The sequence below is a fragment of the Rhinoraja longicauda genome, chromosome 17, assembly GCF_053455715.1.
Source record: "Rhinoraja longicauda isolate Sanriku21f chromosome 17, sRhiLon1.1, whole genome shotgun sequence".
Classification (NCBI taxonomy): Eukaryota; Metazoa; Chordata; class Chondrichthyes; order Rajiformes; family Arhynchobatidae; genus Rhinoraja; species Rhinoraja longicauda.
In genome coordinates, this window is record NC_135969.1 from 27,129,973 (window position 1) to 27,146,401 (window position 16,429).

A 16,429-nucleotide genomic window follows, 5' to 3' on the forward strand; every position below is an offset into this window, starting at 1 on the left:
GTCTTAAAAGTGTTGAATCTCAAATCCTATGAGATAGAGAATTCCAAAAATTTACAGTCCTCTGCATAATGAAATTTCTCCTTGGTTATAAATGGCTGTTCCTTTGTCCTCGCCCAGGCTAGATAAATGGAATCTTTAGAAAGAGCGCATGTGTGGCCATTGGTGTGTGTTGGATTCTGTTTATGGATTGCCTACTGTATTTCCATTTTCACAACACTGACTACAAGAGGGTTCCTTAAAATGCTTATTATAAGGGTCAAGATTTATTGTTTTCCAATATAAAATTAATCGGAAGGTGGAATATAATGTTCTATGTTTGTTACTTTTGACATTGCTTGAATATGTTTAAACCATCTCTCTGCTTATCTAAAAGCCTGATGTTCACGTACGATCTCTTGCTCTCACCTTAACATTTCTTTTTCTAGGTACCAGCTGAACCTTTTCGCTCGGATGTGCTTGGACCGTCAATATTTGGCCATTAATGCCGTGTCCGGGCAGCTGGACGTGGATTTGATTCTCCGCTGCATGTCAGATGAGAACTTGCCGTATGATTTGCGTGCCTCTTTCTGTCGCCTGATGTTGCACATGCACGTGGACAGAGATCCCCAAGAGCAGGTGACTCCAGTGAAGTATGCGCGCCTGTGGTCCGAAATACCTTCCCAGATAGCAATCGATGAGTGAGTATTCTAGCTTATTGATTATTTCCTTTTCTTTGTAGGACCAAAGCTTTGGGTACTGATAGTCCGGAAGATGAGTTAAAAGTTCCTCTAATGGCTTGGTATCATTCTGTTTGTGAGCAGCTAACCCATTTAGAAGGTTACAGGACAGGTTCTTCACTGTAGTTTAGGCTGGTGTAATGGTGTGCCCCAGGTTTAGTGTGGGAAATATTGGTCACTCTTGATCTCTTCACTAGTGATAGCAGCAGGGCTTCAACATGTGCAGATGAACACTTAAGACATATATGTGACTGTCGTGGCTTAGGCAACCTCGCAGTGTTCTTCGGATGGGATTGCAGATGAAGGCTAGTCACAAGCAGGTGTTTACACTGTGTACAATGGGTCCTTTGCACATAAACACGATTCCAGCTGTTCCATAGTGAATAATGTTTATGTACTAACTTTGATGTGAGGCAGCCACATTTAAAATGACAGTTTTTAACATAGAGACAACAGTAAGAGACATAGATAGATGGTTACAATCTGGGACATAGCTAGGGTGGATGGAGTCTTTATCTTAGGGTGCAAAGGTCCAACACTAGAGGGCATAGAGAAAGAGGGGTAAAGTTAATGTGAAACGGGGGAAGTTTTTAAAGGAGATTTGAGGCAAGTTTTTTTTAACGCACTGAGTTCCTGGAACTTGCTGTCTGGGGAAGTGGAGGAAGCAGAAATGATAGCAACGTTTGAGAGGCATTTAGACAAAACACATGAATGGGCAGGGATTGGAGGGATATAGTCCATATGCTGGCAGATGTGCTGATTAATTTAGTATCATGGTTGGCCCAGACATTGTGGGCTGAAGGGCTGGCTCTTGTGTTGTTCTGTTCAGTCTTCTATACTTTGGAATAACAAATTGTTACTTTCAGTGCTTAACCAACTATTTGATGTGGAGGTGGGGGGTTAGTAGGATGACAGACTGAGTAGTCTACAAAATTAGCATATTTGTTTCATGTGTACATTTTCTGGAATTTAGGTCCAGTTTGTTTTATTTAATTAGTTATGACTCCAGTGGAACTTCCAAAGATGAAATAAAAGAGCGTTTTGCTAATACCATGGCATTTGTGGAGGAGTATTTGAGAGACGTCGTCTGCCAGAGGTTTCCTTTCTCAGACAAGGAGAAGAACAAGCTGACATTTGAGGTAAATACTCCCTATGCCTCTGACTTCCTTCTGCAGCAACTATAAAGATGGGCTGTAACATGATGAGGAAGCACCTCTGAAATAACACGTTATGAAATGCGGCTCGTGTTGGCGGCACGGTGGCATAGTGGTAGAGCTACTGTTTTACAGCACCAGAGACCAGGGTTCGATCCTGACTATGGGTGCTTGTCTGTCCGGAGTTTGTACGTTCTCCCCATGACCTCCGTGGGTTTTCTCCGATATCTTCGATTTCCTCCCACACTCCACAGATGTACAGGTTTATAGGTTAATTGGCTTAGTTATAAATGTTATATTGTCCCTAGTGTGTGTTGGGTAGTGTTAATATGCGGGGATCACTGGTCGGTGCGAACTCGGAGGGCCCACGGGCCTGTTTCTGCGCTGTATCTCTAACTAAACTAAATAGTTTAAACCATTTATAACAGAAGTACAAGTTTTGTTTTTTAGGATGTAGACACAAGGAACTGCAGATGCTGGAATCTTTTACATAACACAAAGTGCTGGAATTATTCAGTGGGTCAGGCAGCATCTCTGAAGGATGTGGATAGGTGACCTTTTGAGTCGGGGACCCTTCTTCAGACATTTTTGCCTGTCTACTGTCTGGCTGACTTCACAATTTTTCCCAGTTCACTGCAGAAGAAACTGAAGCCATGTTTAATGGTTCCACTCAGTGCCTCCTTAAACTCTGTCGACCAATCCAGCTCTTATCTCATGATCTGAAGCCTGGTTACTCATAAAGACCAGCATGAAAGCATTGCCTATTTCTACTTAATCTCTTTTCACAGTGACCCTCTACAACTCTGTGTCTCTTTAGATTTATCTGTTCCTTGGTTCTCATCCTCTTGCTCCATTAAGTTTGTTCTTTCAACTGCTACATTTCTTGACTTGCCTTTGATGATTTGGCCATTCAGCCGCTGGTCTATGCCAGTTCATAGCGAGAGAATTCCGTTATTCCCATTCATGCTTTCCCTGTATCCCTGCAAACTTATTTTCTCTCTCTCGCATGTCCACCAAACCCTTTTTGATTTTTTTTCTGTCAACTACACTAAGGGAATTTTGCAGTAGATTATTCAACTGCCAGCACATCTTTGGGATGTGGGTGAAAATTGGAACACCAGGGGCAAATCCACATGATCATATGAGGGCATGTAAACTCCAGCCAGACAACATCTGAGCTCAAAAGTGAACTCTGGTCACTGGAGCAACGAACCATCAGGAATACTCATACTTCCTGGAAGTTATTTTACTGATAATCAATAGATTCCAACTTTTCTGATTCCTTCATGTAACAAAGTACTGCTCCTATCTAAGGAATTGTATGAGGGGGTGACACGGTGGCGCAGTGGTAGAGTTACTGCCTTACCACACCAAAGACCTGGGTTCGATCCTGACTACGGGTGCTGCCTGTACAGAGTTTGTACGTTCTCCCCATGACCACGTGGGTTTTTCCCCGGGTACTCCAGTTTCCTCCCACACAACGCATTTAAGACTTCATTCCTGTTTTCATTGTCCACTCTTGTGTAAAGAACCAAAATGGAAAAAAACAAAAATGTTTAATACAATTTCTTGATGTTGGCGCTTGCACTTGAACAAAAATTACCTGATTGTTTCCTCTCCACAGGTTGTGAATTTGGCTCGAAATCTTATCTACTTCGGCTTCTACAGTTTTAGTGACCTCCTGAGATTAACTAAAATCTTGCTGGCCATATTGGACTGTGTCCACTTGGCCACTGTCTTTCCAATCAGCAAGATGGGTAAGGGGGATGATAACAGAGGTAAGACATTATTGTTGATGTCCTGAAGCATTGGTTTCCATTGGGTTGTGCCAACTACTCCTCTGCAATTTGTACTGACTGATGAATGTGTGTATTGCAGGCAGTAATGTCATGAGATCAATTCATGGAGTCGGCGAGCTGATGACTCAAGTGGTGCTGAGAGGAGGTGGCTTCCTACCTCTAACTCCCATGACACCACTGGATGGAACAACTAAGCAACAGGGTGAGCCAGAGAAGGAAGATATTCTAGTTATGGACACAAAACTAAAAACAATTGAAATACTGCAGGTAATATTTTCATAATTTGGCGTTAATGTCATTGACATTACAGTTCACAACTTGAAGATTATTCTTTGGAATTTTGTTTTAGGGAGTTGCTTACATTGTTCCACATTTATTTAGCTGGTCATTTGATGTTTTTGGTTCTGCTTTCTTTTTTCACCACAAAAACCTGGCCCATAATATGACAGAATCATGGCCCATGATCTTGAGCAACTTCTAATAAAGTTCCACGCAACCCTAGAACAACGTAATGTGATTTCCCCAGCAAATTCCCCTGCTTTTTTAGGAGTAGCACGGAGATACCATAACTGAATGTTGTCTTTTTGGTACAGAAGCGCAACAACAGGAGAATTGTAACCTACAAATGCTTAGCATAAAAAAGAGCAACAAATTCACTTTCCTCTGATATTAATGATCCAAGATAATGTTCATAGGCTGAAATATGAAGCATTCCACCATTTTCTAAGAGTGCATGTGAATTAATAGTTGAGAAGATTAATGGTATTATTGATTAATGGTAGAGAATTCACATTTGATGCTATCAAAATAATAAATTGTTTTACTCCAGTGCAGTTATTGTTAAATGGGTTGGAACATTTCTCCATTGATGCAGTCTTCAGCCAGCTATTTGTGGAAAATTTGTTTCTCAAACTGCTGCCTGTAATTTTTTAATCTTTTGCACTGGTTCTGTTTAAGAATATTGAGCCTGATTTCAGAGCCCACGTATGTCTGTATTTCACTCTTTCATAACTCTAATCACACCATTGTCCAGGCCATTTCCCCCAAGTCAGCAGATGTTTCAACAATGGGCTGCCAATATACAAAATTATTCTGCCCAATTTACGTTTACTATCCAATCTCAAGCAAAGCATCTGTAAAAATGTAGTCTATTTAAAACAAACCATCACACTGATGTCCATTGTGTTAAAGCATTTAAGTGAAAAGTTCCAAACGAAAGAGGGCCAAAGACCCTGTTCAGCATTCCTCAATGGCACCATGCAACCATTTTTTTACTTTCATACACATCAAAATAACAAGCCTAGTTTTCCTACCTGTCACAGTCCCTTTAATGTTGACATTTTTCAATCTCCACATCAATTTAAGGTTACATTTGTGCTCTGAATCAGGAGTTTGAGTTTAAATCACATTCGCAGGATCAGACAAATATGATAGACATGAATGGAGAGCTGGACTGTTGGAGATGCATTTTTAATAAGGCCAAGACTGCCCTCTCCGATGACCTTGTTTAATAAAAACCTCAATGCTTTTGAAGAGGGGCAACTGGATAACCTGAATGGTATTTAACACAACCAATACTATGAAAACAATCTAATTGGTATTTGTCTCACACTGTGTTGCTAGGTTTGACATTTCAAAAATACATGACTGACAATTAAAATGCCTTGGGCTATCCTGAATTTGTTAAGGTGTTGCATGTGATTTAATTTTGAAGTAAGAGCACCTCTTAAAACCATTATCTTTACCATTGCTGTTTCAGTTCATTTTGAATGTTCGTTTGGATTATCGAATCTCTTGCCTTCTCTCCATATTTAAACGAGAGTTTGATGAAAGCAATGCACAACATCAGTCGACCGACTCTCCACCGAGTATAGGGTCGGCTTCTCAGGATGGGGCAAGTAATGTTCCAGGTTTGTAACAACTGGCTGGTTTACTTAATGTCCTGTTTCATTGTGCCTGAAGTTTGAGATTGCTGCCAACCCACAGCGGCAGCATCTGAAAGCCCCGTCATTTCTCAAGTTACAGTGCCAGAACCCAGCTCCAACAACCCACCACTGCTCTTGGCCATCCGTGGTCTCGGAAAGCGAGAGACTGCAAGGCTGACACCTCACGCTGCACGAGTACAAACTTCCCACAACCCCAAACCACGTGCTCAACCCATCATGGTCACCATCATGAAACGTTCCCCGACCACTGACTTCCTCTCCCTGTCAGGCCACTGTCTGAACCCAAACCAAATTGTCCACAAGCTTTGGTGTCATATGTGGGTTTTGAATCGTCTATCCACACCAACACTGACCACCACCTTCAACATTATCCTACCTTTCTCCGGGTGCTCCGGTTTCCTCCCACATTCCAAAGACATGCAGGTTTGTAGGTGAATTGGCTTCTGTAAATTGTCTCTTCAATCCACACCTTCCCCCTGAACTTGCCCTCTGCAATTCCCCCTTATTCTTTGCTTAATGACCGGAGTCGCTTGGTTAGCACTTCAATTTTTAAACTTTTCAACCTACAACTGGAGAACATAATTGAGAACTAGACCAATTATACAAAGTTCAGATGGGGAAATTAAACTGTGTGCAAGAAGGTCAAATGAAGAGTATGAGTTAAGACTTGCAGTGAACAAAAGGGATTCAAATAATGTTGTATCAACATGTATAACAAAGTGGGTAGTTGGAGAAAAGTTGGGGCTGATGGTGAACTAAAATGCTCTATCATTGAGGCAGAGTATACGGCCAAAGTATTTGACCCATATTTACCCTGGTGATATTGCACGTCTCAGCAAAGGAAGAAGGGACCAAGGTGGTGAATGAGATAAAAACTGATGAAGGCTCTGGAAAGGCTAGCTGCATTTAGAGGATAAATCACTCAGTCCAGATGGAATATATCCTCGGTTGCTAGAGACAATACATAATAAAAACATCTATAGATTTGGGAATAGTGTTTAAGTTCTGGAGACTTACAAATGCTCTAACCTTGCTCAGAAAAGAGTGCAAGGATAAGCCCATCATCTACAACCTGACAATTTAATCTCTATGAGAGGGAAATCTTTAGAAAAGATCATTGTTGTCTGAATTACAGTATTTATCGCTTGGACAAGTGTGATTTGATTGGAGTAAGCCAGCTTGGATTTGTTTGTAAAATATTTACTGATGGATAGGTTGAGTAACTCATTGAGTTCTTCCATTTATTTTACAGGGACGTTAGATTTTGAGCACATCGAGGAGCAGGCTGAAGGGATCTTTGGTGGAAGGTGAGTATTAATGTTTGATGTTTTGATAAAAGCCATCAGGTAACTATATTTTCTGTGTTGTAAACTGTATCCCTTCCCAAAAGAGGTGTATGGAATGGGGCAGCACAGTGATACAGGGCTTGAAACACAGTAAGACACAAGAAATGAAGGATATAAGTGGGTTTGCACTCTGTTGTAATCCATTTATGACATATAGTGAGTTGTGATTGTGTGTATATGTGCTCTCTAATATGGTTGTTTGGCGTCCAGCCTTCACTCGTGTTCCAAGGATTTGACCAGTATAGAGGAAGCCATCAGCATGGAGAGAATCATCTTGTAGGTTTGATGTTAAATTGAGGCACTATATTTAGGTACACTGAGGCACTAGAGTTAGATATAGCTCTAATGGCTAATGGAATCAAGGGATATGGGGAGAAAGTGGGAACAGGGTACTGATTTTGGATGATCAGCCATGATCATATTGATTGGCGGGGCTGGCTGGAAGGGCTGAATGGCCTATTCCTGCACCTATTTTCTATGTTTCTATGTATATACCCTCTGATTAATGCAAGGTATAATATTGAAGAAGAGAGAAGGGTACTCCACAATGTCCTGGCAAATACTTTTTGTTTGATTAACATTGAAAAAAACAAATTTATTGCATTGATATCCTGTGCATTTTGCCTTTCATTTTTTTTCAATCTAGCTATAATTACTGTACATATGTATTGAATGCCTGTAACATGTTCTTGGATATCCTGAAGTCATGTAGGATGCAACAGAAATGCAAGTTTTCTGTTTGGAAATGAATATTATGTGCTATTTCTATTTTTCTTTCAATGTAGTGATGAAAATACCCCATTAGATCTGGACGATCATGGAGGCAGAACATTTCTACGCGTCCTGCTTCATCTCACAATGCACGACTACCCACCTTTGGTATCTGGAGCACTCCACCTCTTATTTAGACATTTTAGCCAGAGGCAAGAGGTTCTTCAGGCATTTAAGCAGGTATTTGAAGATTTCTATTTCTACTGTAGGTTGCTGATGTAAAAATCTCCAATTTTGCCAGCCACATCTACACGCAGGAATAGTGATGTTCTTTTAGACCTCTAATCTCCTATAGTCATTCAGGGATTGTGGGTGTGTGACTGTTACCATGCCTTTTCCAATTGATATGCAATGTGTTTTCCAATGTGAGATATGTAAAGCATTTTAAAGCATTTTTTAGAAAACCCGTTCTGATTGAACTCGCACAAATACAGAGGACTTGGCCACGAGGAATATAAATTTTAACTTTCTCCCTCCTTGGAGGGATAGTTCGCAGTGGGAACTGTGCAGAGTCTTCTGTGTTTCGATGTTCACGGATTTGGAACGGTTATGAGACCATGAGATAGAAGCAATGAACATGGTCAACTCAATTAAATACCATTGTAAGGAGGATAACTTCATTTAGTCAACTCTTTACGGAGCAAAGCCTCCAGTTCCATTTGCCCACAGACTTGTGTCTCTCTGCTTGCACTGTTCTGAAAAGGCCGATCAGTGGTTTACATTTCTTCAATACAAGGTATTACTGTCATAGAGAGAGAGAGAGCATAGAGCTGGTCAAAGGAGTAACTACAGGACTGCTTGGAATCAGTCGACTGGGCAATGTTGAAGGAATACGCCACAGTCGTTACAGACTTCGTAGGAAATGTGTGGAGGACTGTGTTCCTCCAAAAACCATCTGAGTGTTCCCCAACCAGAAGCCTTGGATGAACCAGGAGATCTGCATTCTTTTGAAGACCTGATCCCACGCATTCAGGTCTGGTGATGCAGAGGTGTATAAGAAGTCCAGATATGACCTTGACATGGCCATCAAAAAGGCCAAAAGAGACTTACGCTCTAAGCTGGACGATGAGGCGGATGATCGGCAACTGTGGCAGGGCTGGAATGCCATCACCTCCTACAAGGCGAAATCAGGAGGCAGCTCAAACGACAGCGAAGTATCACTCCTTGATGAGCTCAATGCGTTCTACGCACGCTTTGATAGGGAGAACACTGATGTGACATCCTGATTCCCCATACGCCGTGATGGTATTACAGTCACAGTCACAGAGGCCAACGTTCAGGGGGGTGAACCCTTGGAAAGCGCCTGGACCTGATGGTGTACCCGGTCGAGTTCTCAAAACCTGTGCAGACCAACTGGCTGGAGTGTTTGCAGACATTTTAAACCTCTCATGACTGTGGTCTGAGGTTCCCACCTGCTTCAAGAGGGCATCAATAATACCAGTGCCCAAGAAGAGTAAGATGACGTTCCTCAATGACTATCGACCTGTGGCACTAATGTCCGTGGTGATGAGGTGCTTTGCGAGGTTGGTTATGGTGCATATCAACTCTTACCTCAACAACAACCCTGACTCACTACACTACACTACAGACCCACTACATACTTGGACACTGGACAACTTGGACAATAAAAACACTTACGTTAAGCTGTTGTTTATAGACTACAGCATGGCGTTCAATACCATTATACCCTCCCAGCTGGTTACCGAGCTCACGGAACTGGGTCTCTGCGCACCCCTCTGCAATTACTTCCTCATCAACAGATCACAGTCTGTTCGAATTGGCAGAAACACTTTTTCATCAATAAGAATCAGTATGTGAGCACCTCAAGGCTGCGTGCTCAGCCCCCTGCTCCACTCACTCTACACGCATGACTGTGTCGTCGGACACAGTGCGAACTCCATCTTCAAGTTCGCCGAAGACACCACCATTGTTAGACGAATTTACGGTGATGAGTCAGAGTAAAGAAGTGAGATCGATCGATTGACCACATGGTGCCAGCACAACAACCTGGCTCTCAATATCAGTAAGACCAATGAACTGATTGTGGACTTTGGAAGAGGAAGAATGACGACCCACAATCCTGTTTATATCAACGGGATGATGGTGGAGACAGTCAAAAACTTCAAATTCGTGGACGTGCATATTTCCGAAGATCTTTCCTGGACTCAGCACACTGATGCAATTATAAAGAAAGTACATCAAGGCCTCTATTTCCTGATTTGGTATGTCGGAGAGGATTCTCTTGAACTTCTACCGGTGTACAGTTGAGACATATTGACTGGTTGCTTCACGGCCTGGTTCGGCAACTTGAATGCCCAGGAGCAAAGAAGACTGCAAAAGATTGTGAACACTTTCATAGATGCACTCTCGAAAATATGCTGACTGGATGCATTATGGCCTGGTATTGTAATTCCAATTCATAGGAATGCAAGAGGCTGCAGAGGGTAATGGACTCAGCCTTATCCACCATCATGAGCATGGACATGAGGGGCTGCCTCAAAATGGTGCCATCTATCATTAAGGATCGTAGGTCATGCTCATTTCTCAGTGCTTCTGTTGGACAGGAGATACAGAAGCCTGAAGTCTCACTGCACCAGCTTCAGGAATAATGACTTTCTGACAACTATCAGATTCTTGAACCAACCTATACAACTCTAATCCTTTCTTGGCAATGGAACACTTTGGACCACCACTTCCACCTCTGTGGACGTGTTCGCATTGTGTTTTTGCATTAATGTCTTGTTTTGCAATGTCTATTTCTTGTCACTGTCTTTATAATTTATGTGTCTTGTGTGTTGTCTGAATATATGTGCCCGAGATGCTGCTGCAAGCAAGCTTTTCATTGTACATGTATCTTACTATGCGTGCACATGTATCTTACCATGTGTGTACATGTATCTTACCACGCATGTACATGTATCTTACTATGCGTGCACATGACAATAAATTTAATGTGACTTGACCAACAATTTGGTTGTTGCATATTTGTTCTATCTCCAAAGTGGACTCAGATCTCCATGAGGCTGGATCTTACCAAGGTTATTTTGTGCCTCAACATTTATCCTTGGCCCTTTTCTCTTGACCTTGACATGCAGGAAGTCTGAACCAATACATTTGTTGAGTATTGTTCTGTACAGAATTCACTGACTTCTATCTGTACTTGGCAGCCCATAAATATTTTGCACTACAATTTGTTGGAAATGTGAGCCTATTAAAGGAATAGTTTTTTTTAGGGGAATGAAATTGAATTGGGGTAATGTTCCCTTTCTGAGTGCAGAGGTTAATTACATTGACTGTGAGAAGTTGGCCATGCTTTTTATCTCCACCACTGCTTATTAGTTATGTCAGAAGACGAGAAATATTATTTCAATGGAAGGAATTCTTGGAGTAAGAACGGCATGATTTCACTTCCTCCTCTAACCACTGGTACACCACATAAATCCTTCAGAGTTCACATGTATGGACATTGATTTCATGTGGTGAATAGATTGGACTGCAAGACGTTGAAGCACTGATGACTTTCTTCTTTCAGGGTTTTCTAGGTTTAACTTTGATCTCTCCCTCTCTCTGCTACCCTCAGGTCCAGCTGCTTGTCACCAGCCAGGATGTAGAAAACTACAAACAAATCAAAGCTGACCTCGACCAGCTGAGGCTGCTGGTGGAAAAGTCGGAGCTGTGGGTTTTCAAGGGAAACACCCATGATGAGTCAATGGAAGGTGGAGACAATTCAACAGGCGGAAATGAATTGAAAAAGAAAAAAGATGTAAGATGTGTTCCATTTGACAGGAGAAGCAAGCTGATTGCTACCTGCATTGACAGCAAAAGGCACCCAACTGGGAGAATCATTGAAAATCCAAACACTGCATATGATGGAAATCAGAAACAAAAATAGAAAAGGCTGGAGGTATTTGGCAGGATGGGCAGCATCTGACGAGAGAGAGAATGTCATAATTTGTCAATTCTGATGAAAGGTCATTGACCTGAAATGTTAACAGTATTTTACACTCCACATATGCTGACTGGCCTGCTGAGTATTTCTAGCATTTTTCTTTTGAACCATCTGAGATCTTGTTTGAATCTCCAGCAGTATTTGGAAAGTCTGAGGTGTGCAAGGCACAGAGGACTGCAGGTGCTGAATCTGAAGCAAAAAATAAACTGCTGGAGGAACTCAGTGGATCACTCTTTCAGTCCAGACCTGCCTCAATCACCCCTTCCAGCTGCTCGTTCCATACTCACCACTCTTTGCATGAAAACGTTGCTTCTTCGGTTCCTATTAAATCCTTCCCCTCTCAATTTAAACCCATGTCCTCAGTTACTTGATTTCCCTACCCTGTGTAAAAGACATTGTGTATTCACTCTAGCAATGCTGTTCCCGATTTTATACACCATGTTAACTGCACATTTACCTTCATAGATTCACTGAGTTCCTCCAGCATTTTATTTTTTAAATTTCTGATGTCTAATCCATTTATATTTTGACAGCAATTTGAAAACATTGGAAAATGTGAGTTGAATCGTAAGTGTGTGGGACAGTTTCATATGGAAGCAGAGGCTAAGGGAATAAAGGGCGGTGACCCTGTGAGGGAGGGCAAGGTTCCTTATTAACCTGCTTAAACGTTTTGATGTATTGTTGATAACATCGAGACGTAGAGGAGCATAATACAAGTATTTGGAGGAGAGGATAAACTGAAGTTTATGGAGAATGATTCTATTCAATTTACTAATCAGAGTTTTAGCCACAGGTCTGAGAGGCAGAGCTGCAAATACCACATGTTTATTTTTGTTTTACGGTTTCTGAGGTGGGTCATGTTCACATGAGCCTTGTGTTCGTGTGGGCATTTAGGTCTTTTAGTGGGAGAGGCAAAAGTGATTTGTTTGTTTTTATAAGAATCAACAAATAAATTGCTGCCTGTTCATAAATCCCACAAAGCTTTGAGAAACATTTCACACAAGCGTGCTGATTTCTTTTTGTAAAATGCAGTACTATTCTTTAAAAGAAGAGAAAGCCAATTTGTGTGCGTGTTTTCTTCCCTCCCATACAGGGTGACTTTGCTAAGGGGCAGACTTCCAGTTCTGATGCGGTGGTTACCATTGAAAGCACCAGCAGCAAGAATTATCGAGTTATAAAGGAGGTGAGACTTTCAAACTGTGGTGTGTTTGTTATCTTGGTTACTTGGTTGCTTCTTCAAAGACTCCAAGCCGTGCTTTGCCTGTTCCAGGTTCTGATCCGACTCAGCAAGCTGTGTGTTCAAGAGGGTTCATCCGTGAGGAAAAGCCGCAAGCAGCAGCAGAGGTTACTGAGGAACATGGGTGCCCACGCCGTTGTCCTGGACCTTCTGCAGATTCCCTATGAGAAGGTCTGATATCATTCTTGGCCCAAACTTGGGCAGTTACATATCTTCAGTTTCCATTTTAGGATCCAACGTGATGAACAAATTTGCTCATGGTGTCTTAAGCATGAATCAAGCATTTGCCTCATGCTGATCCTCCGAAGAGGCAAGAAATGTGTTCTCCAGGGAATAACCGGTCTCTTGGAGTCTGAGCCCTTGGGTGTGTAGTTCAGAATAATTGGTCCATGCATGAATAAATATTCACATCAAAATAAATGCAACTTTTGATTTGGTTCAGATTGTAGTGAGTGGGCAGTACATTTTAATCTCTCTGACCACAGCGAAAATTAACCAACAATCCAGATTTGATGTGAGCAAATGTTTTATGTGGCAAGTTCTTGTGGAGTAGAACTTGCAGCCAGAAAAAGATGATGAAAGCAAATTCTATCTTCCTTTGCAATGAAGAATTAGATGAATAGACCAAGGGGACAGTAAACATTGGACTGTCATGTCAGGCTACGAATATAGTTTTGAGAAAGGTGGAGTGAGCTGCTTGGCCACTGGTATGTATTGTTTACTGAATTGGAAAACAGGGAGGGATGTGAGAATCCTCTTGAATAGCATTGTCAACCCAGCACAATCTCCCCAACTAACAATCCACAGGCCTTGATGCTGCAGTTCCCAACAAAGCGCAGCTGTGCTGTTGTCCCTAGACCCTGAACTTGGGTTTTTTCTTGCTCTCCACAGGCTGAGGACCTCCGAATGCAAGAGATTATGAAGCTGGCACACAAGTTTCTGCAGAATTTCTGTGCTGGCAACCCACAGAACCAGGCTCTTCTGCACAAGCACATCAACCTTTTCCTCAATCCAGGGGTAAGTACAGTCCTTGAAACCCAGCTGGCATCTGTGTGTCAGTGTTGGAACTGGCCATTTTAACTTGGTGTGGTCCTGAGAATCCAAGTTGATGGCTATGTGGATTCTGTGTTATTTTGTTTGTCTCCTGTGGAAAGATCACAGGCAGATCAGGTGACTTAGTGGTTTGCAAAAATTGGCAGCAGTGAAGTAACGAGTCCAGTTCTACCTTGGCTTCCTTTGCTTCTCGTGACTGAATAGGTAGCCATTTCAATGTGTAAGCTTTTGAAAAGGCATGAGAAACATGTAGGTAACAAGCAAATGCATGTACACAAATGCATGTTCTATTCCATTTGCAATTCCTTGGCAAATGAAGTAGTCCATACCTGCACACAACAAAACCTGGATGACAGTTAGAAAATGGGAGGTGACATTTGCACTATGAAAGTTTTGGGCAGTGACTATCTCCAATTGCTACCTATCCTTAACCTTCTAGGGCATTATGAAATCATTATCATTGGTCCAAAAATGCTCACCAAATCCACCCAAAACTTCATCCTCAACATTGATGGTCTCCCAGTATCCACCTCACCTCACATCCGGAATCTTGGAATCATCCTTGATCAAACCCTCTCCTTCGACAAACACATCAAACACATCACAAAGACAGCCTTCTTCCACCTCAAAAACATTGCCCGTCTCCGTCCATCCCTCTCCTCCACAGCTGCAGAAACCCTCATCCACGCCTTCATCACCTCCCTTCTGGACTACTGCAACAGCCTCCTCTATGGCGCACCCTCAAAAATCATCAATAAACTTCAATACATTCAAAACTCCGCTGCCCGTCTACTCACACACACCTCGATCCGTGACCATATCACCCCCGTCCTTTATAAACTCCACTGGCTCCCCATCCCCAGAGAATCCAGTACAAAATCCTCCTCATAACCTACAAAGCCCTCCATAACCTGGCCCCATCCTACCTGACCGACCTCCTCCACAGGCACACTCCCACCTGCACCCTCCGCTCTGCCGCTGCCAATCTCCTATTCCCCCACATCCGGACTAAACTCAGATCCTGGGGGGACAGGGCTTTCTCCATCGCTGCTCCCACCCTATGGAACTCACTACCCCAAACCGTTAGAGACTCCCCCACACTCACCACATTCAAAACATCGCTGAAGTCTCACCTGTTCAGTACTGCCTTCAACCACTGAAGGTCACCTCACCTTCTGTCTCCTTTCTCTGTTCATTTATTTATTTACTTATTTATCTATTTATTCATTTCCCCTATGTTCTCAAAATCTCTGTAAAGCGTCTTTGAGTATATGAAAAGCGCTATATAAATAAAATGTATTATTATTATTATTATTATTATCAATATCTCGTCTCCTACCATCATTATCCCTGGGGGTGTCCCCACTGACCAGAATCCCCCCTCAACCACACACATAGATATTCTGGTTAGAAGGGCAGTCAGAGGCTACACTTAATGTGATTGGTAATTATTGGAAGGGGCCGAGGGCTTTTCTATCTGCCTTGCACCATATCCATGCATGTACACCAGTGGGCCAGTCACCATTCGGAGGCATGTACAAAGAGCCAAGTCAGGCAGGAGTGGGCCTGCTGGTGACAAGTGCATGTTCCCCTTCCTCTCTCTCCCAGTTCTCCCTCTTTCTCTTTTGACCTTCTGCTTTTTGGCAAATATCGTTCTTGTACGTTGCTGATTGTAGACAGCCCCTGATGGAATGAAGCACAAGCCAACAATCATTAAAGGTGAGAGGAGAGTGACTATCCTTGATATCAAGGCAGTATTTGATTGCACATGATGTCGAGATACCCTTGTGACACTGAAGTCAATGGGCATCAACAGGAAAATACCCACATGTTTGGAGTACTTCCATATACAGAGGAACACGGTAATGGTTGTTGGAGGTATATCACCCCAGACTGTTGCTGCAGGAGTTTAGGCCAAGCCATTGCCAGTTGTGTCATCAATGATCTCCCTTCCATCATTAGGACAGAAATTGGAATATTGGCTGTTGGCTCGGAACCTAATTAGCCAACGGCTAATGGAATTAATGTTCTAGTCCATTTGCAAGTCCTCGGCAAATGAAACGGCCCATACCTGCACACTACAATGATATTTATTGCTTAATATGCTGAAAATGGGAGGTGACATTTACACTGTAAAAGTTTTGGGCAGCGACCATCTCCACTTCCACCTTTCAACGGCGTTATCACTTATGGCATTATCAGTAGCTCGTCTCCAACCATCATTATCCCTGGGGGGGTCCCCACTGACCAGAATCCCAGCTCAACCAGCCACATAGATATCCTATTTACAAGAGCAGTCAGAGGGTGGAGATAGACACAAAATGCTGGAGTAGCTCAGCTCAGCTCAGCTCAACGGGACAGGCAGCATCTCTGGATAGAAGGAAGGGGTGACGTTTCGGGCCGTGACCCTTCTTCAGACTCAGCCCTTATATTCACAAATATTCATGAATATTTATTC

At 42.5% G+C, this 16,429-nt stretch overlaps 1 protein-coding gene across 12 annotated transcripts in view; it reads left to right on the plus strand.

Annotated features, from left to right (window-relative positions):
* Positions 1-16,429, plus strand: part of LOC144601899 (inositol 1,4,5-trisphosphate-gated calcium channel ITPR1) — a 446,238-nt gene that overhangs the window by 182,916 nt on the left and 246,893 nt on the right. For 7 of the 12 annotated variants that reach the window (XM_078414430.1, XM_078414435.1, XM_078414436.1 and 4 more), the window contains exons 20-30: positions 426-677; positions 1,690-1,855; positions 3,495-3,648; positions 3,749-3,936; positions 5,429-5,579; positions 6,868-6,922; positions 7,747-7,912; positions 11,313-11,495; positions 12,775-12,864; positions 12,952-13,089; positions 13,810-13,935. In XM_078414430.1, the coding sequence (XP_078270556.1) occupies positions 426-677; positions 1,690-1,855; positions 3,495-3,648; positions 3,749-3,936; positions 5,429-5,579; positions 6,868-6,922; positions 7,747-7,912; positions 11,313-11,495; positions 12,775-12,864; positions 12,952-13,089; positions 13,810-13,935 (1,669 nt within the window). The remainder of the gene's footprint in view (positions 1-425; positions 678-1,689; positions 1,856-3,494; positions 3,649-3,748; positions 3,937-5,428; positions 5,580-6,867; positions 6,923-7,746; positions 7,913-11,312; positions 11,496-12,774; positions 12,865-12,951; positions 13,090-13,809; positions 13,936-16,429) is intronic. The other 5 variants (XM_078414434.1, XM_078414440.1, XM_078414442.1 and 2 more) reach the window with 2 other exon arrangements.